Source organism: Microcaecilia unicolor, chromosome 2 (genome assembly GCF_901765095.1).
Source record: "Microcaecilia unicolor chromosome 2, aMicUni1.1, whole genome shotgun sequence".
In the NCBI taxonomy this organism is placed as follows: Eukaryota; Metazoa; Chordata; class Amphibia; order Gymnophiona; family Siphonopidae; genus Microcaecilia; species Microcaecilia unicolor.
In genome coordinates this window covers 598386755-598411525 of record NC_044032.1, presented here as the reverse complement: position 1 = coordinate 598411525, position 24771 = coordinate 598386755, and the positions used below count along the sequence as shown (strand labels likewise).

At 42.8% G+C, this 24771-nt stretch overlaps 1 protein-coding gene across 2 annotated transcripts; it reads left to right on the top strand.

The window, feature by feature from the left end:
- The first annotated feature begins 1025 nt into the window (after nt 1–1025).
- On the top strand, nt 1026–23179 carry APELA (apelin receptor early endogenous ligand). Of its 2 annotated transcripts, none has more exons than XM_030192677.1 (4): nt 1026–1247; nt 4163–4252; nt 19377–19438; nt 22777–23179. In XM_030192677.1, exons 1-2 carry the CDS (start codon nt 1172–1174, stop codon nt 4249–4251), a joined length of 165 nt encoding a protein of 54 aa, XP_030048537.1. In that variant the 5' UTR covers nt 1026–1171; the 3' UTR covers nt 4252; nt 19377–19438; nt 22777–23179. The 2 variants fall into 2 exon arrangements, with proteins under 2 accessions (XP_030048537.1, XP_030048536.1); XM_030192676.1 differs by having other exon boundaries at nt 22774–23179.
- Nucleotides 23180–24771: the final 1592 nt, after the last annotated feature.

The window sequence follows — 24771 nt, the reverse complement described above, 5'->3', positions numbered from 1 at the left end:
GTGGTACCTTCAATGTGGTTTAAATTTAATTATATGCAGGTACTTTCTCTGTCCCTAGTGGGTTCACAATCTAATTTTTTCTACCTGGGGCAATAGAGGGTTAAGTAAGGATAGGGCAAGGAGCATTAGTTATGTTGTAAAAACTATTTGAAACCTATCATATGGTCTGTCTACTTTTATTCATTGAGGGGATTGGGAGGGGGAGAGGAGGAGGCTAGGACAAGTGGGAGGTTTAATTAGATGCCATATCCACAATCTTTTTATTACATGCAGGTATAAAAGGAGCTCGATTCCTAACTTTAAACAATTCTGTGTGGGGAAAATAAATCTCCTGTGCTGTAGAGTGAGGCTGCTGTAGTGCTAGTATTTTAGAAACCCTTCCTGCAGCGTCTGCTCCCAGCTTTATTAAAACCTGTCCTCCTGGTAGCATCCCCATTTTTGTTTTATTCTGGTTTTGTTTGTTTTGGGGAAACGGAAGGGGGATCGGATTTGTGAGTGTAATCACAGTTGCCTGAAGTTTTCAACTCAAGATTCCCTTTAAGGCACAAAAAGCAAGAACCTGGATTTTACCAGCTCACCTATTCAGCACCACTTTGCAGCTCGTTTGGAAAAGCTGTTTTGCAAGAGTAAGAGCCGGCACAATACAGGCGGGGAGGCTTAAGTGAGTGCTTCAGACTCTTTCAGAAAGAACAAAAGAGAAACTTCCTGTCACTTCCATTCCCCGCTGCATCTGGCACCAAGATGGGCAATGCAAAGTTAAACAGTTGCAAATGGCAACGCATCATGCCTTGTTTTACATATTTCTCCCTGCCTGGCCACTATTTAAAGGGGAAACTGCCCCTTTTGTTCCCAGGACTCTTTACCCCCCCCCCCCCCCCCCCCCCCCCCCCCCCCGTCCATTGACAGGAGTTACTATTTCCAGCCCATCTTTATTTGTCTATGGAAAATAAGGGGAGTGGCAAAAAGGTATTGGGGTGGGAGGGAGGGGGAAGCACTGACTCCAGAGCGTTGCACAGTACCGATAACCTCGTCTCCTGTGTGATCATTAACCGTTGCTGGAAAATGCAGCTGCAGTCTCGCTCCCAAGCTTGGTAGGAGGATGTGAGCCGGAAGAACCAGCTCAACAAGGAGTCTTTTTATTTTACTGCAAGTCATCAGCCTGGTCTGCAACATGAGGCTCCAGCACCTCTTCTCCATCCTCTGGGTCATCCTGATGAGCCTCCTGCTCATCAGTGCACAGAGAACAGGTAGGAAGCTCTTCTAGATCATCATACCGCCCATGCATGCCCCCCCCCCCCCCCAGCTCAAGCTAATTTGGGGAAAAAACAAAAGCAATACGTGCCTTTTCTCTAATATGTACTGCATTTAGAGTCATCCACCCTAGAGGTGGCTGCAGGCGTGCTTCAGAAGTATAAATTGTATTAAAGCTGCTTGCATCAACCCACATTTTTATTATAATTAATAAATCATACAGCGGGCAAGTGAAACAATGATCGTGATGCAAATCATAAAACTATTTTTTTTTTTTTTTTTTTTAAAGCAAGAATCGCTTCTGGTTAAAAGTGACAGCTAAACAGTACGAGGGAATGCGCAGTCTGAAGGCTGAACTCATCACCCATTGATAAAAAAAAATCACAGAAGGAAACCAGCCGGACCGGGTCCAATACCTGCTCTGTTTCCACTGATAAACGTGATCTGGGAGCTCTCACCTAGTATTGAAATCTAATTCCAATAGCCATGCAGCCACTGCAGGACCAAAAATGTCAGTGTAGCTGATCTGTGTCGGACACTTGAGTGTATACCCAAATGTGTACACAATGTAGAGCCTCTTCAACCCAGCAGTCTTTCTAGCTCCTTTTTTTTTGGGGGGGGGGGGGGGGGGGGGGGCAAGGTGCTAAAAGGTCAGTAAACGGAGCGCCACATTCTAATGTAGCTGGAAGTCATCCCTAGAGCACACGGTGAGACCTTTGTTTCAATTAGTTTACTGCAGTCAGGCACTTACCCCCCTCCCCCCCCCCCCCCCCCCCCGATTCTATATAGTGTTCCTGGAGTTATGCATGATTCTGCATGTAAATCTAGACATACTGAGTGTAGATTATTTGTTTTAACAAGCTGTTAAGCGTTAACAGCTCTTAACAAGCAATAACAAGAACTAATTGGCAAAAATTAGACTTTACGTGTGTACATTGTTAAGCGTATTCTGAAATGTACTGTGCCTAAATTCTAACGCGCACAGGCAAAAAGGGGCGTAGTTAGGGGGCGTGGAAATGGGCTTGTTGTGTGCGTTCCAAAATCTACGTGTGTTGTTATAAACTATGGGCTACTACGCGTAAATCTACGTGCAGGGATGTACACCAGCTTTTCGTTGGTGTAAATGGATGAGCATAGATTCAGTCACATTAACTACGCCTAAGCATATTCTAAATACTGCACATCGATTTACGCACGGTATTTAGAATACGCTTAGACGAAATTGCCTAGTGCATGTAAATTTTAGGCACCATATATAGAATCGGGCCCCAAGGGGTAATTTCTATAAGTGGCGCTCATGTTATTCTATGAAGCGGGGGTGTCCAACCTTGCCCCCCCCCCCCCCCCCGCGCCAGGTTGGGTTTTCAGGATTTCCCCAATGAATAAGCATGACATCTATTTGCATACAATGGAGGGAGTGTATGCATATTCATTGGGGAAATCCTGAAAATTCCCACTAAATGCAAAGTAAATTAGTGGCTGGTGTACTCTGGGTATTCCTATGGATCTCTGAGGTCTCTTTCTCCTTAAAAAAAAAAAAGCAAAGTTTTATGATCCTGGAGTTTTGCATTTACTGGTGGTACTGTGGATATTTAGTATATGTTTACCATATTTTGAACACCAGTATATACTGCACAGTTTGTGTTATCATTAGGGGGAAAGGGAAATGGGACTTGATATACCACCTTTCTGAGGTTTTTGCAACTACATTCAAAGTGGTTTACATATATTCAGGTACTTATTTTGTACCAGGGGCAATGGAGGGTTAAGTGACTTGCCCAGGGTCACAAGGAGCTGCAGTGGGAAGTGAACTCAGTTCCCCAGGATCAAAGTCCACTGCACTAACCACTAGGCTACTCCTCTACTCCTGAAATCCTGAAAACCCAACTGGATTGCGGCCCTCAAGGACCGAGGTTGGACAAGGGTACTCGTCCTTTATAGAATAGCGCTTAGGGCATAAACGGTGCCTAATTTTAGGTGCTGGCAATTATGCAGGCTACAAGCTGGTGTAAATGCCAGAGCCTAAATTTAGCACGGTTCAGCTGAAATTCTGTATTTACGCGTATAAAATTGTGGAACGCCTCTGAAATGCCCCTAGCTGCGCACCCCCCCCAAAAAAAAAAATTTACACACATTAGGATTTACACATGGATCATTATGAAACACAATCTTCACCAAATCCTAATTAAGGCCAATTAACGCCAATAATTGGTTGTTAACAACCGATTATTGGCACTGATTGGCTTTTTAAGCAATTAAGTTTATAGAATTGGGGGGGGGGGGGTTAATCTCTATCTGGCAGAAGTGCTGTAATGAAGTTCGTTCCTCACCTTTGTCTTGATAAGAAATTATATTAGTCTTGTGTGTGACAGGAAGCACACACTGCAGAGGCTTTGCAGTTACTATCAAATGAATCATTGGCAGTAAACTAGTGTTCGCATTCCAGGTATGAGAAGAGAAGCGCCGTTGAGCTATTCATGATCTCTCTTCTTTGGATCAGTTGGTTAATATTTGAGGAACTAAAAACCTGAAGCTTTTGTAAATGATTGACTGAAAGAAAACCTTGCTGGCCTGCAGGTGATGACAAATGCGGTGGCAGGTACCTGCACCTTGCCTTTAACTTCAGTTCCAGCTTTCAATGGTCCCCTTGCCCCCCCCCCCCCCCCCATCTCCCCCTCAGCAGTGGCCAACAAACCCTGGCAAATATATCAAAGGGAAAGGGGAAGCCTTTTGTGGCTTTGAAACAAAACGCCCCCTCAAATGCAAATAGAGAGATTAAGGAGTTTTATTGTGCTCCTATTTAGAATACATGGTTACATGACAGTACACAAGAATTAAAAAACATTTTAACAAGGAAGGTTTTGATTGTTTTTCTGAGCAGTCTAATAACTCCGTGTCTTCTTATTTGCAGTGAACCTGGGCCAGCGCCGAAAGCTGCACAGACACAACTGCCTACAGAGGCGCTGTTTGCCGCTGCACTCCCGGGTGCCCTTCCCCTGAGGTAGGAGCGCAGCTATGTCCTATTCATGCCCCTAACGCAGTGCTTCCAAAACCTGTCTTGGGCACCCCACAGCCGGCTGGAGTTTCAGGATATACCAGTGGCGTTCCTTGGTTGGCTGCCATCTGGGACGGGTCACCGCTGCACCCCCCCCCCCCCCGGGTGCAGCATCATCTGTCTGTCTCCCCCCCCCCCCCCGGGTGCAGCACAACACCCCCCCTGGGTGCAGCTTCCCCCCCCCCCCCCCCCGCGCATCACCTCCAAGTCCCCCTCGGGTGCATTCTTCCTACCTGCTGGGGAGCTGAGGGGCAGCTGCAGGGCTGTCGGCTCCCCTGGTTCCCTGCTCTCTCTGCCCTGGAGCAGGAAGTAACAGCAGAGAGAGCAGGGAACCAGCGGAGCCATCAGCTGCTCCCTGCAACCCTCCTGGAGAGTGCATCTGGGGCGGACCGCCCCCACCACCCGACCTCCGTACGCCACTGGAATATAAACAATGACTATGCATGAGATCTATTTGCGTGTATGGGGAACAACAATATAGAGAAACTGATCTCATGTATACTCATTACGGATATCACAAAACTAGAAATCCCTGTCCTAGAAACTGGAAAACGTTTTTTCCATGTGTGTGGCTTTGGGGAGGAGGCAGATTACAGCTGGCCCCTTGGAGTTTGCTTAAAAAAAAAAAAGGGCAGGCGCCATGGTCCAGGGCTCCTCCAGTCCTCCGCATGCCTTGGCTTTCACAGTTGTGGGCACAATCTCCGTACTTTCCAGAAGGGACAGATTTCAAAGTTGAACTGGCCTTCAGCAAACCACACACTGATTTGTTTAACTTATTCTGAGTTTTTTTTTTTTCTATTTAATGGTGCTGTGAAGCTTTACATAAACTTATTACATTTGTTTTGTTTCCAAACTGTGGGTTAGTATTTTCCCAGGGTAACCAGTGAAAAATGCTGCCACAAGACAAAACAGGAGACATTTTTAAGAACAAAATAGTCACAAGAATGTTGGTTTCCTTGCTCTTCAGTGCCTCACCCAAACAAAAGCATGGATTACATTTTCCTAAAATGATGTTTTTATTTAGAAAAATGCTAACGTCCTTCATTTCCAAAGTTTTACGGTTCAAGGGCTGGGGCAGTCGTCAGGCAGGATTAGGCAGTTACCTGGGACAACAGTTTCTTGTGGGGCATCAAAGAGCAACTGCAGTGAAACCAAAACAGTACAGATCCTGACAACTACACAGTCCCCGTATTCCACATAATGGACCAGATTCTATATAAGGCGCCTGCAAAACCCGCGCATTAAACATTTCTGCCTAAGCATATTCTATAAGCAGCGCCTAGATTTAGGTGTGGCATATAAGTACATAAGTAATGCCACACTGGGAAAAGACCAAGGGTCCATCGAGCCCAGCATCCTGTCCACGACAGTGGCCAATCCAGGCCAAGGGCACCTGGCAAGCTTCCCAAACGTACAAACATTCTATACATGTTATTCCTGAAATTGTGGATTTTTCCCAAGTCCATTTAGTAGTGGTTATTGGACTTGTTCTTTAGGAAACCGTCTAACCCTTTCTTAAACTCTGCTAAGCTAACCGCCTTCACCACATTCTCCGGCAACGAATTCCAGAGTTTAATTATGCGTTGGGTGAAGAAACATTTTCTCCGATTTGTTTTAAATTTACTACACTGTAGTTTCATCGCATGCCCCCTAGTCCTAGTATTTTTGGAAAGCGTGAACAGACGCTTCACATCCACCTGTTCCACTTCACTCATTATTTTATATACCTCTATCATGTCTCCCCTCAGCCGTCTCTTCTCCAAGCTGAAAAGCCCTAGCCTCCTTAGTCTTTCTTCATAGGGAAGTCATCCCATCCCCGCTCAAAATATGCTTAGTTGATTTCCCAGTGCCTAAACGTGCCAACGAAAATGTAGCATAAATCCCCGCACATAGATGTACGTGCACTGGGCCATATTTTATAAGTACACGGGTAAACTTTGGAACGCCCACAGAATGCCCATTTTCCCGCCCATAGCCATGCCCCTTTTGAACTGCACGCATTCGAATTTAGATGCAGTTCATTACAGAATACGTTTAGCGAGTTGTATGCATAAATTCTAATTATTACCAATTAGTGCTTATTATTGCTTGTTAAGTGCTGTTATCAACACTGATTAGCTTGTTATGCCAATTAAATTACACGTGCAGTTATAGAATACACCTGGATTTTGCTTCGGATCTCTGGGCATACTATATAGAATCCAGGGGAATTGCTATAAGCTTGGGTGCACAGTCTTGCGACTGTCTAACTGGGCCCTAATTGATTTTAACTGCCAATAATACTGCTAAGTGGGTTAATTGCCACCAGTTTGCAGTTACGCACATAATGCGCTTAGGCACTATTCTATAAATTTACCCCTGGATTCTATATATGGTGCCAAAATAAGGGCATGCTTCCAAGATGTGTGTGCAACTTAATTGGCTAATGAGCTGTTAACCATCATGAATTGGATGCTAACAACCAATTATTGATATTAATTGGTACCAATTGGGATTTGTGTGCACAACTGGCTGCACATTATTCTGTATTGCTGGGTGTCTAAATCCCATAGCACACAACTCAGAAGTGGCCCTGGCCATGGAACGTGCATGGGTAGGGCAGGGGCAGCCTGACCATTAGGCCACTTGAGGCAGGGGCATCAGGCGGCACTCTTTCGGGAGTGGCATCTCCCCCCTTCCTTCCTCCATCTCATGCCATGATTTTACCTTCTTTTTACATTTTTTAAAAGCTGGCAGTTGCAGTGATTCCCATACGCTGCTCTGTTGCTGGCATGTGCCTCTTCCCTTTACTGCAGTTGCCTCTCTGATGTAACTCCCTGTTTCCTCAGAAGTGGCCGCAGTAGAGAAGAGGCCAGTGCCAGGGACAGGGCACATATGGGAATTGCTGCTGCCGGATTTTACAAAACGTGAAAAGAAGGTAAAGTCGGGGAATGGGGTGGAGGAAGGAAGGGGGGAGATGCCAGAATTCAGTCCGGGGGGGGGGGGGGGGGCGGAGGCTGCATCTCAGCCCTACCTCAGGCAGCATCTTGCCTTGGGCTGTCCCTGGTCAGGGGCGTTCTGAAAATTTGTCTGCAGTGTTAAAGAATCATGGGTCTTCACAACCAACTTGGGCGCTGGGATTTACTCAAGATTTTAGCAGGCATAAGCCTGATGCCCACAGAATTGGTGCTAAGCACTATGCACCATTTCTAGACTAGCTCTTAGCACCAATGTTTTCCAGTGCCCATTCCTGAGCTCCATTTATAGAATTCCTTCCTAAGTACTATAACGCATAACTGGGGGAGCACTAGTCCCTCTAAGCTGAGCGGGTGTCCTCCAACTGCATTCCTGCCAGTGGTGCTTCAAGATCGTATTTTCAATCTCTAGGGAGAGGCAAGTTCCCTGGAGTCCTGCAGAACTTGCCTGTCCCTCACTAGTGAAAATGTGATAGGAAACAGCACCCCTCCCCCCCATACACACAGGCACACCAGGGGCGTAGCTACTATGGGCCACGGGGGCCTGGGCCCCCGTAGATTTGGTCCTGGACCCCTTTGCCATGACCTTTTTGACCCCCCTTCCTGCCACCAACCCTCCCCCACCGCTGTTGCATACCTTTGCTGGTGGGGGACCCCAACCCCCGCCAGCCGAAGTTATCTCCTCGGCCGTGTGGCGTTGCTTGCTGAATGATCTGATCAAGTTTCTATGCGTGCAAGAGGACTTCGGCTGGCAGGGGTTGAGGTCCCCCGCCAGCAAAGGTTGGCGGCGGGAAGGGGGGGTCAAAAGGGTTGCGGTGGCGGGGGGGGGGGGTGAAAGTTGGCGGCTGGCAGGGAGGCGGCGGCACCGGGGTGGGGGCTAAAATGTGCCCCCTCACCTCGGGCTCTGGATCCCCTCCCATCGAAGTACTTTTTTGGGATCTTGCCAGGTATTTGTGACCTGGATTGCCCACTGTTGGAAACAGGATGCTGGGCTTGATGGACCTTTGGTCTGTCCCAGTATGGCAATACTTATGTACTTATGAACTCTCTTAGGTACTCTTACTATATTGATGCTTCTTTTTCAAATCTCATGTTAACATCGCCAAATGACGAGAAAACACTCTACCGATTGGTATCCTCCTCCATGCAAAATTAAATCGTCCAGCTAAAGACTGACTGAATCTCAAACAAAGATAATTTCTTTGTAGTCAAAGCCACAGAAATTGCATCATTAACAGCCTGAACCTTTTCTTGTGGTAATCGATATTCCATACAACTTGAATCAAACTCTATACCCAAGAAAACTAATACCGAAGAAGGACCTTCTGACTTCTCTTCAGCCAATGGCATTCCAAATTCAGCAACAACACTATGAAAATTGTGTATTATTCTCAAACAATCATCAGAATTAGTTGCACCGCCAAAAAGAAAATCATCTAAATAATGTACGATGTGCCTGGACTCAGCTGTTTGTTCCAGTACCCAATTCACAGAGGATGGAGATGCCTCAAAGTATGTACATGAGATAGAATACCCCATGGGCATACATTTATCAAAGTAGTATTGCTTCTCAAATAATGTAGAATGTAAATGTTACCTTGCAAACTATCTAGTCATAGATGGTATAAATTTTTTTTTACATAAATAAAATGAAACCCCAGTAGATGAAAAGAACTCAGATGTACCGGAAGCAGACAAAACACAGCACCTATATCTGTTTTTGCCATTAAGGCCCCTCGAACAAGCTGCTGCAGCATCTCAATTGCTCTATCAAAAGATGAATATCGTACCAAACAATTGCATTGATTACATTTATGACGGAACCTGCATCCCAATTAATCGCATCATCCATTATTAAATTGAAAACAGGCATTACTGGACAGTCCACTCCACCATCTGCTGCGCTAATAGCCTCTCCCACATTGTACCCAGATTGTCCAATTTTTCTTGCTCCTTGACCAAAGCTGTATTTCCCCCCCCCCCCCCACCCCCAGGACCTCATAACTGAGGAAGTGCCAGCTTGAAAAAATGATGATCTCCATCCCATCATTCCAGCCAGCCACAAGTCAACATACCTCCACCCCCAACAATCTGCCTTATTTTTTGCAACTATGATGAAAATTTTTATCATAATTAATCCACGCCCACCCACTATATGTTCTACATGCTCTTAAAATTAAATCAGCATAATGTAACAAACCGGGATATAATGCTGTTTCTGCCTCCCCTAACACACTAGAATAAATATTAAACTCTAAAATCCAATTAAATATTGTTCTTGACGCTCTCCCTTTTTCCTTCTTATCCTCGTCCTACGAATCATCACTCTTCTTTTTGTCCCCACTCTCCCTTTCCTTTTCCAATAATGAAAATAAATCCACATATCTACCTGTAAGGATTCATTTCTACTACTACTACTACTAATAGCATTTATATAGCGCTACCAGATGCACGCAGCGCTGAACACTTGACATAGAGAGACTCAAAGAGCTCAAAGAGCTTACAATCTAAGTAAAACGGACAGACAAGACAAGACATTTCTCATTTTTGCAGATAAATGTCAATCCAAAGGAGCTATCTCACTCAAGGTATTTCATTTATTTGGTAGACTTGTATCCCACATTTTCCCACCTATTTGCAGGCTCAATGTGACTTACATAGTACCGTAAACGGCGTTAGCCGATTCTGGAATGAACAAATACAAGGTAGGCACAATTGTGGTAGAATGAGGTGCATGTATGGTAAATTGGGGAACATTAGAGAGGGAGAGGAAGAGTTGGGATATGCCCTCTCCTTGAAACGTTTACACCCTCACTATATTAGTCCCATCTTCCCTTTGCATGAAATACAGTCTCAGAGGTAATCTCTCATCATCTGAAGAGGATTCAGATGAAGATGAGATAGAGAAGTCCCAAGAATCTGATGACTCCCATACTGTCACAGGGTGAATTTTATATGTCTGAACTCACCAACAAAACTAGACATGGATGGACCAGTACCTTCCCCACCTGCTTCTCCCATTTCCACAGGATGAGCTAGCTTATTACCACTCTGACTTTTCCTTGGTGCAGCTTCATCAACAGTTCTTCGTTGCCTTTTATTCCTCTGAGCCCCACTAACACTCAACTGTTGCACAGACTTTCCAGCAGCAATTTTAGCTGATCTCATGTGTGCCTTACTGTTCTTTTCGGTTTCTTTTCTAGCACTACTCTGTCTATTTTCACCCTGCCTTTTTGCAGGCTGCTTTTGAGGTGCCACACTGAAGAAATAAATTAATTTTAAATTTATTAAATGAATTAATTCTGTCCACTGCTAGTCAGGCAGAACTTCAAAGCCCAAACTAAGACCCACACAAGCCCAAACAATGGAAACTCAGCGCTGCAGCTCCCAACCAAGGTACAAGTACCCATCTGATATCCGAATTATATTAATAAATTAATTAACGTAACTCCTAATGACCACAGTCTCATCTCCTTCCTGCCCGTCGAATCTCCACAGCCCGCTGCCTGCCAAAACTATCTCGTTCCTCGCTCTCCTTAAGCCCTGCCCCCTAAGCTTCGATTGTAACACCTGTTAAAAATTCCTTATCATTAAATTTTAAAATTTTCCCTCAATTCATCAATTGTTATGCCTGCTACAATAAACCCCCTTCTCCCTACTTTGCTAAATGAAATCGCTAAAAATGTTAAAACCCAAAACTAATTAAAGTTTTAATAACATGAATTCCAATTTCTTTCTTCTTAGCTTTTAATTAAATTCAATAAATTCTTCTTACTATCATTAATTTTTCTCCCACCCTCCCCCCAAATCAAAACCTTTCATCTCCACTGCCCCACCCCACCCCCACCGCAACAAAATAATAATTGAACTCCTGCAGCAATGCCAATGTTATATGCCCATAGTTAAATCTATGGGCTTTCTCTATTCTAGAAACCCTAATTCTATAAAGTTGTTTGCCCAGTTTTGCAACTAGCGCACAAAGTTGCACAAATTTATATCATAGGGTCAGTTATGCGCATAACTCAAATTGGCATTAATGCCCAATTATTGGCTATAATTGGCAGTAATTTCAGTTATGTGCGTAAAGAAGTGAAAAAGAAACAATAGAATTATAACAATAAAATAAAATTACATAGTACTGAAAGAACAGTTATAAAAACATTTTCCAGATTATGGCTGTAGCTACTTAACACATGTTTTTTTTTTGTCTAAAGCTCTAGTAGCTGTGGAAGGAAAGCTTTAAAACATATCACACTTTTGGACAGATTCTTGGCAGGCGGTGATAGGGGACCAGCATAACAATTATTCCATTTCATTCATAACTTATATTCCTCTATATCTCCATACGGATTCATTGCAGAGTACAAGAAAAGAAACATCTCAGTCAGATGGAATTACAAAATAGCAACCAAAAAATAAAACAATATAACACAGCTTAAACTAAATCGATATCTGAATACGCAAAAGCCTTCAATTGTTTTCTAAATAAAAGATAGGAAAAATGGACTTTATCTGATAAGAAATACATTCCATATTTTCACCGCTGAATATTTAAAAGAATTATTCAAATAACTGTTAAGCTTCACACCTCGAGGACTCGGAAACTCTAAAGTTTACAGATAAGCAGATTGCAACACCCTCCCTGAGGACAACAGAAAAAAATACTTAGATCAGCAATTCCCAAACTGTGCACCGCTTCACCCTGGTGTGCCGCAGCGAACTCTCAGGGGTGCCGCAGCACATTGCTCCCTACTTTCCCCTCCCGCAGGTCCGGCATCTGCCGCTTCCTGCTTCTTCCCCTGCCACTGTTATATTGCTTGCAGCTTACATTTTCAGGTCATTCACAATTCACACAGGCACTGAGGGGACTTACCTCTGCCATGTCTGACCCTTGCAACAAGAAGTTGCTTCAGACAGGGCCGGACGTGGCAGATTGGAAAGGCCCCGGAGTGCCTGTGTGAATCGCTGATGGTCTGAAAATGTAAGCTACAAGCACTGCAGCGGTGGCGGGAGAAAAAGAAATAAGCAGCAGCAATCCTGAACCTGCAGGAAGGAAGGTAGCGAGCAATGCTGGATTTAGGGATGGCAGAGGTGTGCTGGTGTTAGAGAAGGGGACTGCAGGGAGGCAGAGGTGTGCTGGTGTTAGAGAAGGGGACTGCAGGGAGGCAGAGGTGTGCTGGTATGAGAGGAGGGGACTGCAGGGAAAGGGAGACCCATGTGTGTGTGGGGGGGGGGGGGGCTGCAGAGACCCATGTGAATGGGGGGGGGGGTGCTGCAGAGACCCATGTGGCCGGGGGGGGGGGGGGTGCCGCAAAATGAAAAAGTTTGGGAACCCCTGACTTAGATAGGCTGACTGGATTTTATCCTGCTAAAGTCTTAGAAACCATATAGGCTATTTAAAATTTACATGGGAGAATACTGGAAGCCAATGTAGTTTATAGAGAAGAGAAGATACTCTTTCAAATTAGATAATTTTAAAAATCAATCTAGCAGCTGTATTTTGAAGGAGCTGAAGCCTCCGTAATAGCTTCACAGTAATTCCTCCGTATAAAGAATTATAATAGTCAAGATAAGGCAAAAGAACAGCCTGGGCTATACTTCCAAAACTTTCAGCAGTAAGACTAGACCGAATTGCTCTAAACTGATGTAAATTAGAATTAATTTTTTTTTTTTTTACCAGGGCAGTAATCTGTTCTTCAAAAGTTAATCTTTTAGGATTTCCAGATGGATCTGCAACATAAAAAGAGAAACTTCTGTACTTTCAGATATCCTCTCAAAGCACACTCTTACGTCAAACTGGCTGCCACATATGCAGGTCTGGCAAATTCATGAACAAATCATCTTCACATAACTCTTACACTGAGCTGATAAAAAATTAATCATCACAAACTGCATGGAATACAATTTTTACCTGGACTAAAATGACTGAGATATCTGTGCATGCACTTTGTTCTCAAACAAGACAAGATTTGCCTGTCTGTCTTTCACAAACATAGTTCCTTTGTTTGGGTTCATTGTACAAGGGTTAAATGAAAAGTAATGCCTCTATGTCCCTAATTCATCAACAGATGGCAGCACTGATGCACTACACATGTTCACTTGTTCTTTGAAATCTCTTTCTTCACTTCAGTTTACGAGAAATGTCTGTGTGAAGAGGCTGTTTTGCTATTGTTGTGAAATGGAAGCATGCAGTGAGCTTCACTGGTGTGATTTAAGCAGCATACCATGATAGAATCTCTGACTGTTAAAGGAGTCCCTCCAGTTGAAACTCACCGCCAGATGCAGGTTTTTATGGTGATGACTATGTTGATGTCAGTATTGTGCATCACAAGGCAAAAAATTGTGGACCGGGAAGGGCTGATTTATGTGATCATAAATGAAAGGAAGACCCATGACAGCAACAGACGAGACTCACAAGAAAAGGGTTGATGAATTTGTAAAGGACACTTGAGGATTACTCAAAGCATTACATTGCAATACTGAAAACTTTGAAAAAAGCAATTGAGAAGAGTTCAGAAGCACAAGAAGGACATTTTTTTTCAACTTGACAATGCTAGGCCTCACACAACACGAAACACCTCAGAGACAAATGCCAAAATGAGTCTCCCAGTCATACCCCATCTGCCATAAAACCCGGACTTAGTGCCATGCGATTGCCATCTTTTTCCAAAATTGAAGGTATATCTTCGAGGGCATCAGTTTGACTCAAGCAACTGGTATTCAGCCAGTGGCCGGCTGCGCATTAGCTGTCCACAACTGGCGTTAAACCCAGATATTCAATGCCGGGTCATTTCTGGCAACTGACATTGAATATCCAGGTTTATTTTGGCTGCTAAAAGATTAACCAACTATGGCGATATTCAGCACTAACCGGTTAACTTTTAGCGGTCAAAGATAGGCTTGCTATTTAAGTGGCCTATTTTGGCTGCTCAACATAGCCGGTTTGGTGCTGAATATCCATGCCTAACCAGCTATGTTGAGCAATGTAGCTGGTTATCAGCTAGCCGCTGATCGGGATATTCAGTGGGAGATAACTGGTTATCTCCTGCTGAATATCTGCAGTTAGACACTTAGGGCCCTGTTTACTAAGACGCTTTAGCATTTTAAATGCGCCTACAATTAGCACGCACGCTAACCGTGTAGGCACCTATAGGATATTGTAGGCGTGTGCATGGTTAGTGCGCATACATGGTTAACGTGCATTAAAGATGTTAATGCACCTATAACGCAGCTTTGTAAACAGGCCCCTTAAATGCTATTTTACCATCTAGGAGCTATTCCTGGCTGGTTAAATAGCTTTGAATATCAGGGTGAAGAAGTGCAGTTCTTTCACGACAGCTCTCAAAAACATGTCTATCGTTTACAGAAATGTGTGGTGAATGGTAGCAACTATGTAGAAAAGTAAATACATGTACTATATAGAGCAAGTTTCAAGCATTATGTTTTTTTCTTTTATTCATTACAAAATATCTTCATTTAAACAAAAATTATCAAGGTAGAGGTGTAACACCTCTACCTTGATAAGTTTTGTTTAAATAAAGCTTTAACTCTCGTACAGAGGAGGTCACTTAGTTCAGGCATTGTCTCCAGACTTCTTCCAAGCCCTGGCATGGATTCTTTGGCAAATGGATAAAATTCTCCACATCAAGATCCCAGACACATTATTAATAGTTTAAACAGACACTTCAGTTCAGACACAGTAGTGGTGTTCTAACATAACTGTCTTTACTCAGAAAAAATACTCCAAATCAAATAGTGCAGCTGCAGCTTCACAGCATACAAAGCGCAGAATGGGGTTCTACTTTTTTCCCTATGAACATAAAAACTCTTCACCGGACAATAGATTTTACACTCAAACATCACTTTCAGCTGTGATTTTCTACGTGTTCATATATATCGTAGGAAGGAAAAAGCCTCAGAGCCCAGCCTTACTGATCAAATATGTCAACCAGCTCAAAGGGCAAGTACTTCGTCAGCAAAAAAACCCTTCCTACCACACTTCTAATACAATCAAATGTGCACGACAAACAAACAAAAAATAAAGAAACTTATCTGTGCTCAAAGTGCAGCAAAAAATTCAAAAACCAAGAATGTTGTCCCACCTACTTCTTTCCCTCACACACTCCGCTTCCATTGCGTAGGACTTTGGGTTCCTTCTGAACATTAAATGGGTTCTCTGGCTAGCAAGGACTCCGTTTGATAATCTGTTATTCCAACTGCTGCAATCTCTCCTCTTCACTGCTTTGTTTCTTTCCTCCTCTGGACTCTTGGATTAAGCACCGGCTGACCATCTCTCTCCACAAAGCTTGAGTACCTCTGCACAGACAGTAGACACATACACTGCTCACTACTTCTGCAGAACATTCAACAGATCTCAGCTCAGTCTCTCCCCGTAAGAGACAGGCCTAGAGTTAGAGACTTATTATACCCTTAGAGTTGGACCATGCTCCACTCTACCACGGGACCTCTCAGGATCAGCTACTTCAGTGAAATGCCAGGAACAAGGGAGTTTACTACGTAGCCTTCTGTATCCAGCACTGGATGCAGCAAAAAAGAAAGTTGGGAAGACAACAAAAGTAACAGTTCCGGGAGTATATGCAAGAAGATCCCACACAAGTAGCTATCCGGGAGAAAACCTTTATTGGCACCAGTATGTACCCGACACCGGACTGTGTTTCGGCGGAACAAACCCACCTGCTTCAGGGGTTGTATAAACACTACAAATAAAACAATAACATTTAAAACGGTGCATTGCAACACAATATATAAAAAATATAAAATATGAATGTTTAAAAAAAGATAGAACAATAAACCGATAGCACAAATATTACAATGGACTGTGAGAACTTACTATAGCTCTATATAAAAATGTACTGTGTGTGTATGTGACATGTTCAACTTATAGAAAAGTTTATACAGACATAAGATGCTAAGACAAATATTAATGTCTGAAGTGAAGGATAGATAGATAGATAGGTCTGTATAAACATTTATATAAGTTGAACATGTCACATACACACACAGTACATTCAACAGCTTTATTTCCTACATTGATTTTAGACCATTCGGGGCAGCACTTGTACTTTAAAATGTTTTTATATAAAGCTATAGTAAGATCTCAGAGTCCATTGTAATATTTGTGTTATTGTTTTATTTTTCTATCAAGACCTATCACTGTAGTATGATAATGAAAAGTCGGACCTGGAGATACCTTGGTCTGCCACCTCGAGAGGCTGAGGAGCCAGCCTGGGCTGAGAATGGAACTGCACAGTGGCGGGAAGGCTGAGCCTGCCACTAGGAGAGGTTGAGGAGCTGGCCCTGGAAGAAGATGAAATAGCACAATCATGGGGAATCTGGGTCTGGCACTGGGATATGGTAATAACAGCTGGCCCCAGCAGAGAATGGAGCAGCACAGTATTGGGGAGGTTGGGCCTGCCACCAGTGGAGAATAGTACGGCGGGGAAGCCGAGCCCACTACTGGAAGATGGTAGCAGGAATCAGCCCTGGAGGAGAATGGAACAGCTTGGTGGCAGGGAAGCTGCCTGCTATAGGGACATCATTATACTGGTTGAAGAAGAACTCTCATAGTACCATAACATTTTATGTCATGTTGCTTACACTTATCTGATTCTGTTTTCCGCTAAGGCCTACAACAGCCACCGTCATCCTGTACACAAGCACTCATCTCACAGACATTATCTGTGAGGAACCTCATCTGGCCCAATATAATCTTTCACATCACTTCACTTTCACAAACCAAGCCCTTCAGCCCCTCCAACATCTCATTAGATAGTCCAGATGCCATTTCCAGAGTTGATTTATGTCTCCAAGGAAAGTTAACATCCTGGCAAGTCTTTCATTTTGTCAAATGACAAAAATTTACTAAAAGCCACTGCTGCTGAGCTATAATGACCTTCAGATTGGCGCATGCCCATAAATCCCAACAAGCAAAAAGTGAACCAAGTAATGCGTTACGTTTTTATTCTCCACAACTTGGGTCATTACTCAGGGCACAAAGGGGGCATAACACTGAAGATCTTATCGGCACACATGTGTTAACATAATTTTTTAACTTATATTGAAAACTCAACAGTAAAAAGTTGTTGGTGTAGACTGCCATTAAGGCATTAATACCACAGCCCTTTAAAGCTTATCCATTCTGTTGAATGATGTGTGTTGTTAACTGAACATTCATCTTGGGGCAAAACATGATTGACAGAAGCCCTAAGGATAAGACTATCATATCTGGGAAAGGCATATCAAAGAAGGGACTGGCCACGCAACCCAACTGTTGTGCACCAGGGTAGCTGCCAGTTTCTACTCTGGTCAGCAGGAGTGCTGAAGCCAGAATTCCTTGGGGGTGGGAATCCTATGAGAGGCTGATATGGAATCCTGAACCACATGGTTATGGATTATGGCTTATTATGATTTAATATACTGCCTTTCCTCATGAGATAGCAAGGCTGTGTACAGTAATAGTCAATAAAATTTAGAATGAAAGGAACGCCATTTTGTTAAGGAAAGGAAAGAAGAGTGAGGTAAAGAGCAACAAGATTGGATAGCCACTCATGTGATAATACAATTGCGCAGGTTAGTGGATTCCCTGACAACTGTCAGTACTTGGGTGGCATATGCCTTTTTGACTAGGTGAGTCATTAAGAGGATATCAAATTTTGGGTAGGAAGGTTCTAATTATTTATTGCCTATGTCCAGATTATACTTTCTGTACACAATGATACATGCAGAGCTGGCATTGGGGTGGGCAAACAGGGCAATTGCCCTGGGCCCCCATGTTACTGGCCTGAAGTAGAAAGAGGGACAATCTGCAAGAAAGCTTTGTGGCCCCTTCCCTATTGTCTGCCCCGGGCCCCATTGTGTCTAGCGCAAGCCCTGGCTGCAGGCAACCCCCAACTGCTTCTTTCTACATCCATTTGAATCTAGGCTGTTAATTTATTCATATTTATTTATTTATTGGGATTTATTAACCACCTTTATGAAGAGATTCACCCAAGGCAGTGTACAGCAGGTAAAATTTAACATAAAACTTTAAATAACCAAATAACATTATAACTAAACTTCTCAATGTTACAGTTCTGATTTTTTATGGTCAGCACCTGAGAAAAAGCTCTAGGTGTCATCATTGACAATACATGGAAATCTTCTGCCCAGTGTGTGGCAGCTGCCAAAAAAGCAGACAGGATGCTGGGAATTATTAGGAAAGTAATAGAAAATAAGACAAAGAATATTATAATGCCTCTGTATCACTCCATGGTGTGACCGCACTTTGAGTATTGTGTGTAATTCTGGTCACCATATCTTAAAACAGATATAGCAGAATTAGAAAAGGTTGAAAGAAAGGCGACCAAAATGATAAAGGGGATGGAACTCCTCTCCTATGAGGAAAGGCTAAAGAGGTAAGCAAAGAGCTTGGCAAAGAGATGGCTGAGGAAGGATATGACGGACATCTACAAAATACTGAGTGGTGTAGAACGGGTAAACATAAATTCATTTTTTATTATTTCAAAAAGTAGAAACACTAGGGGACACTCAGTGAAGTTACATGGTACTTTTAAAATGAACAGGAGGAAATATTTTTTTCACACAACAAATAGTTAAGCTTGAGAACTCATTGCCTAAGGATGTGGTAACAGTGGTTAGTGTAAATGGCTTTAAAAAAGGTTTGGACACAACTTGCTAAGTGTATTCTGTAACAATGTGTGCCGAACTTCTAATGCATGGAGGCAAAAAGGGGTGTGGTTATGGGCAGGGAAATGGGCATTTCATGTGAGTTCCAAAATTTAGGCACCTAGTTATAGAATATGGCCCAGTGCACCTAAATCTGCGTGCTGAGATTTACACCAGGTTTTTGTTGGCGTAAATGGATGCACGCAGATATTGGCACAGAAATATATATTCTATAATCGGTGCCTAAATCTAGGCGCCGATTATAGAATACGCTTAGTTGGCACTGATTTCAGCACCAGTATTTTAGGTGCCATATTTAGAATCTCCTCCAATATGTCTTATCATTTTAACTTGAAACACCTTACATTTCTGAATTATTTTAAAATTTCCTCTTATTATTCTGATCTTTATAAAATTGTCTCCCTAAACAGGTCCTGCATAATGTTGCCCTCACTTCAAGGCAGCTTTGTGTGAACATACAGTATATATGCTGGTAAGAATTGACACTCATGTGTGTATTTTATAGATGCATGTATAATTATTTATTACATTTGTACCCCGCGCTTTCCCACACATAGCAGGATCGATGCGGCTTACCTAGTAACAAGTAAAAAGAATTACAAAGTCTTGAAGAAGATTATTACAAATTATAGTGAACGTAGTAATAATGGGGTCAAAGGATAAGTAAATTGAGCATAGAAGGGAATGAAAATGGGGAGGGTAAGGCGTAGGTGGAGGAGTAGCCTAACGGTTGGAGCACTTGGCTGGAAATTAGGGAACATTATATTTAATTTATCTGGGCTTTTTACTATAATACTGGTATATAAACTACAAATACTACTACTTGACATTTCTAAAGCGCTACTAGGGTTACGCAGCGCTGTACAATTTAACATAGGACAGTCCCTGCTCAAGGAGCTTACAATCTAAAGGACAAATGTACAGTCAGTGAAATAGTGGCAGTCAAATTGGGGCAGTCTAGATTTTCTGAAAGGTATAAAGGTTAGGTGCCGATACCACTATATTTATACCAATGTAAACATATTCATAACATCATATACCTATTGTAAAAAAAAATGTTATAAAACTTTTTTTAGTGCTCAGTGTAAATAAAGTGCATATCACTGGAGGTATCAACACCTATTGCAGCACTACATGTAATTCCATCATCTCACCAGTCCCCTACCTCCTGCCACGTCCAGCAATCTTTGAATAGTTACTCATAATTTTTGGAGTAACAACCATCACATACACTGTAAGTAAACTTGTTCAAGTGTTCTTTCAACAGAACTAATGTCCTCCAAGAAATGTTTTATAAAATTAGATAAATTAGGGAAGCCAAGCGTCAAATCCCACCGCAGCTCCTTGTGACCTCCACGGGCAAGTCATAAGTACATAAGTAATGCCATACTGGGAAAAGACCAAAGGTCCATCGAGCCCAGCATCCTGTCCCAGACAGCGGCCAATCCAGGTCAAGGGCACCTGGCAAGCTACCCAAACGTACAAACATTTTATACAAGTTATTCCCGAAATTGTGGATTATTTAACCTTCCATTGCCTCAGATACGAATTTAGACAGTGAGCCTTTGTGGGATAGAGAATTACCTAAATGTAACTCACATTGAGCAACTATTGAAAAGGCAGGAGCTAAATCCAAAATACTTTCCTACTATATAAAAGTAGGCACTATCTCTAGCACGCCTAGAGATCTGTATTCTAGAACAACGTGCATAACTTAATTGGCTTAACAAGCTAATCAGCGTTGATAACAGCACTTAGCAAGCAATAATGAGCACTAGTTGGCAATAATTAGAATTTACACATGCATCTCGCTAAGTGTATTCTGTAATGAAGTGCGCCTAAATTCTAATGCATGCAGGAAAACATGCATTTCATGGCGTAACAAATGCAGTTATAAAATATAGCCCAGTGCGCATAAATCTATATGCAGGGATTTACGCCACCTTTTTGTCGGTGTAAATGGAGGTGTGTAGTTCTAGGTGTTGGGATATCAACTAAGCGCATTCTATATACAGTGCCTAAATCTAGGCACTGCATGTTTACCGTGCGGATTTTTTAGGCACCTTATATAGAATCTGGCCCTATGGAAGGAATTCAGTAAAAGGCACCCAAAGATAAGTGCCAGGAAGATCTGCACTAAACTAGTATCCTGCATAGTGCAAGCAGTTACGCCTGCTGAAACCTGGCAGGTCCGCCGAGAGGGGGGGCAGAGGGGGCAAACTTCCCTGGGCCTGGCCTCCAAGGGGGCCGGTGCCAGCAAGCTTCTACTTTCTGCCTGCTTCTGGGTCTGTCCTCCCCTGCTCCTGTATGCTGCCCAGGACCCGGAAGATTGCATTAATGTGATATCGCTTTAATGCAATCATCCGGGTCCTGACTTCCGCAACAGACAGGACCAGGAGAGGACAGACCGTGGGAGTAGGCACGCAGGAAGCGGCTTGCTGGGCCCGGGCCCCCCCTTGGAGGCAAAGACAGAAAGGTAAGGGGGAGGGAGCGATGTGCGAGTGGAGGGGGCCGGTGCAAGTGGGGAGATCAGCTTGCAGCAGTCTTGTTCTGCCCCGGTCCCGGCTATGTCGCTCTGCGACCCTGAAACCTGGAATAAATGCTGGTGCACAACTAATTGTGGTTGGGTGCATAAATGACACTATTCTATAACATTGCACCTAAATTCTGGGAAAGTCACCGACCCACCCATACCCCTCCCATGTCATGCCCCCTTTTGAACTGTGCACATGTTATACAATAGAGCAGTGGTTCACAAACCTGGTCCTAGAGGCACCCCAGCCAGTCAGGTTTTCAGGATATCCACAATGAATATTTATATGTTATGTTACTGTGAGAGAGATTTGCATGCATTGCCTCCACTGCATGCAAATCTCTCTCATGAATAATCATTATGGATATCCTGAAAACCTGACTGGCTGGGGTGCCTCCAAGATCAGGTATGGGAACCACTAGATTAGAGTGCAGGGCAGATCTATGTATAAACCCAAAAGAGTGCCAATTAACACCAATTGTTAATGGCTCATTAACACATTAGTTTGCACATGGATCTGGGTGACCTGTATTGAATCTGGTGTTATAAGGGCAATTCTATAAACTGGTGCTTAAATTTAAAGCACCTTAAAACCATAAAGAGGTTAGAGCTCTTCAGATTGGAAAAGAGATGGATGAGGGGGGATACGATTGAGGTCTAGAAAATCCTGAGTGGTGTAGAATGAGTAGAATTAAATCGATTTTTTACTCGTTCCAAAAGTACAAAGACTAGGGGACACCCGAGGAAGTTAGATGGAAATAATTTTAAAACAAATAGGAGGAAATATTGTTTCATTCAACAAATAGTTAAGTTCTGAAACGCTTTGCCAGAGGATGTAGTAACAGTGGTTAGTGTATCTTGGTTTAAAAAAGGTTTGGACAAATTCCTAGAGGAAAAGGCCATAGTCTGCTATTGAGACAGACATGGTGAAGGCAATTGCATGCAATGTTACTGCTAATTGGATTTCTGCCAGGTACTTGTGACCTGGCTTGGCCACTGTTTGGAAAACAGGATACTGGGCTAGATGGACCACTGGTCTGACCCAGTATGGCTACTCTTATGTTCTTATAAAGCCCAAGAACTGCTGAAGTGATAAGACTGTCTGTAGTGTCATATTTCATGGAGAAAAATGAGACTGTGCACAGGAGAACTCAAGTACTATAAAAGTAAAACAGTCACTATGGAAATTGGTGGTTAATTTTGATGGAGAGACACTGGCGGACTGATGCCCAGAAAGTGTATCATGAACTCTACTGTCTTGCTTTCTTTCCTAGCAGTCTGCAGCTGTGCGGTCTGAATGGGGGAAGAAGGACAGGATGGCTCTGCAACAACTCCCAGACTATTGTTCTCTTGCAGAAAGCAGTGTCCGTGCCATGAGAACAGTCACCTAGGGCCATTCAGCTTTACATTGAGCTGCAGGAGTGAGGACCATGAACTCCAGGGATGGAGGGCGAGGGAAAATAGTGTCATTAAGTGACACTGTTCGGACTCAATTCCACTCCACTCCCCCACCCCCCTTTGCTTCTTTTGCAACATACCAAAGGGACAATCTTCTGCCCTAAATAGAAAGACATGGGAAGCAGAAACTGTTATAATATGAAATCAAAAGAGATTAATAGCAGAGCTGTACTGGACATGAATAAATATATTTTATAAGCTGGTGCTTTGCAGAACAGTTAACTTTGATTGCTGTATATATTACTCTGCAATGCAAACCCTGTTGACGCAGTTAGATGACAAATATTCCAAGAGACATCATAATGTACAGACTGCTCTTCAGAGATGTATGCGTGCGTCTGTGCACGCCCACGTGGACGCATATAGATGTGTCAGCATCAGAAAAATACCTACAAAAATAAAATTGTCTGACTAAAAAAGAATGAAAAAACTTTCTCCTGGCTAAAAAAAGGAAATTTGGTTTTGATTTTTTTTTTGTGTGGACACATTTTTATCTGTGCAGAGTTGTAGTGTGTTTTATTGCTGTCACCCCTATAAAATGGACAAAGGACACAGGTTAACCATGCGATATCAAAACATGTCTTAGTCTATTATGTTATGATACTGTATCATTCAAACAAAAATTGATCTCAGTCACTTTAAGGGACCCTTTTACTAAACTGTGTTAAGCAGTGACCACAAGTGCACAACCGCTTTGAGGGGCTTTCAGGTATTTTTGCAGTTACCATGTGGTAAACTGCGTGTTAAGTGCTTTTTGTGTTAGGGGGACTATCATGGGCAAAGAATGGATTTTGGAGTTAGTGTGTAGCAAATGCTGCATGCTAATAGGCACTTTTGCAGTTAGCTTGGGACCACTTACTGCCTCCTAAATAGGAAGTACTAAGAGGCTGATACTCAAAACTCTGGTGCTGTATAAAACAGCACCAGAAAATACCACTGAAACAAGTGCTATTCCCGGCGGTAATTAGCAGTGTGGCCACATTGCCGCACGCTGCCTGATTATTGCAGGGTTAGCGTGTGAGCTCTTTCCGCCTGGCCATTATTGCCAAAAATAGAAATTAGGCTTTTTGGCAGATGCACTAAGAGGTGGCCTGACCGCACAGAAAAATCACCCGTTAAAAGTAGCGCAGGCCACGTTTTAGCATGCCTTTGTAAAATGGCCCTGTAATGCGGCACCTTTAACAATAAATGCTGGGAATAGTTGCCACAGTGAATTTGCAGCTACCTCATAGTAAAGTCCCACGTTTAGAAAAAGGACCCCTTTGTTTTCATGAGGTAAATGGTTGAACTAGTTGTTTGTATATTTGTAAAAAGATATGCACTTCAATTAACACATCTAGTATGTATCTTTAATAAACTTTGAATCATTTTTATCTTCTTTTTTATTGAAGTTGTCCAAGGAGTTATTACTTTCTATTAATATCCTTTCATATTTAAGTATGTTACAAAAAGAAGGCCACCAAAAGGAGAAAGTGACTAGTTTATGTTTTTCCAGTTGTGAATGATAATGGAGACAGCAATGGCTATTAGTGTATCAAATAACCTCAGGTGCTGTTCAGGTATAGTGCTGAATAAACAGGCAGACTGGAAAATTATAACATAATACGAAAGGGGGATTTTGATTTGGGTGATTTCACAAATCCTATCCCAACATCCAAAAGGAATATAATTCCAGGCATGAAAGACACGTGTTCAAGAGTACCAAAAATCACCATTATATGACAAACACAAATTAGATAATTCTGAATTAGCTTTGTGCTGCTTAACCGGTGACCATAAGGCCTTATGAGCTGAGATATAAAGATTGCAAGATA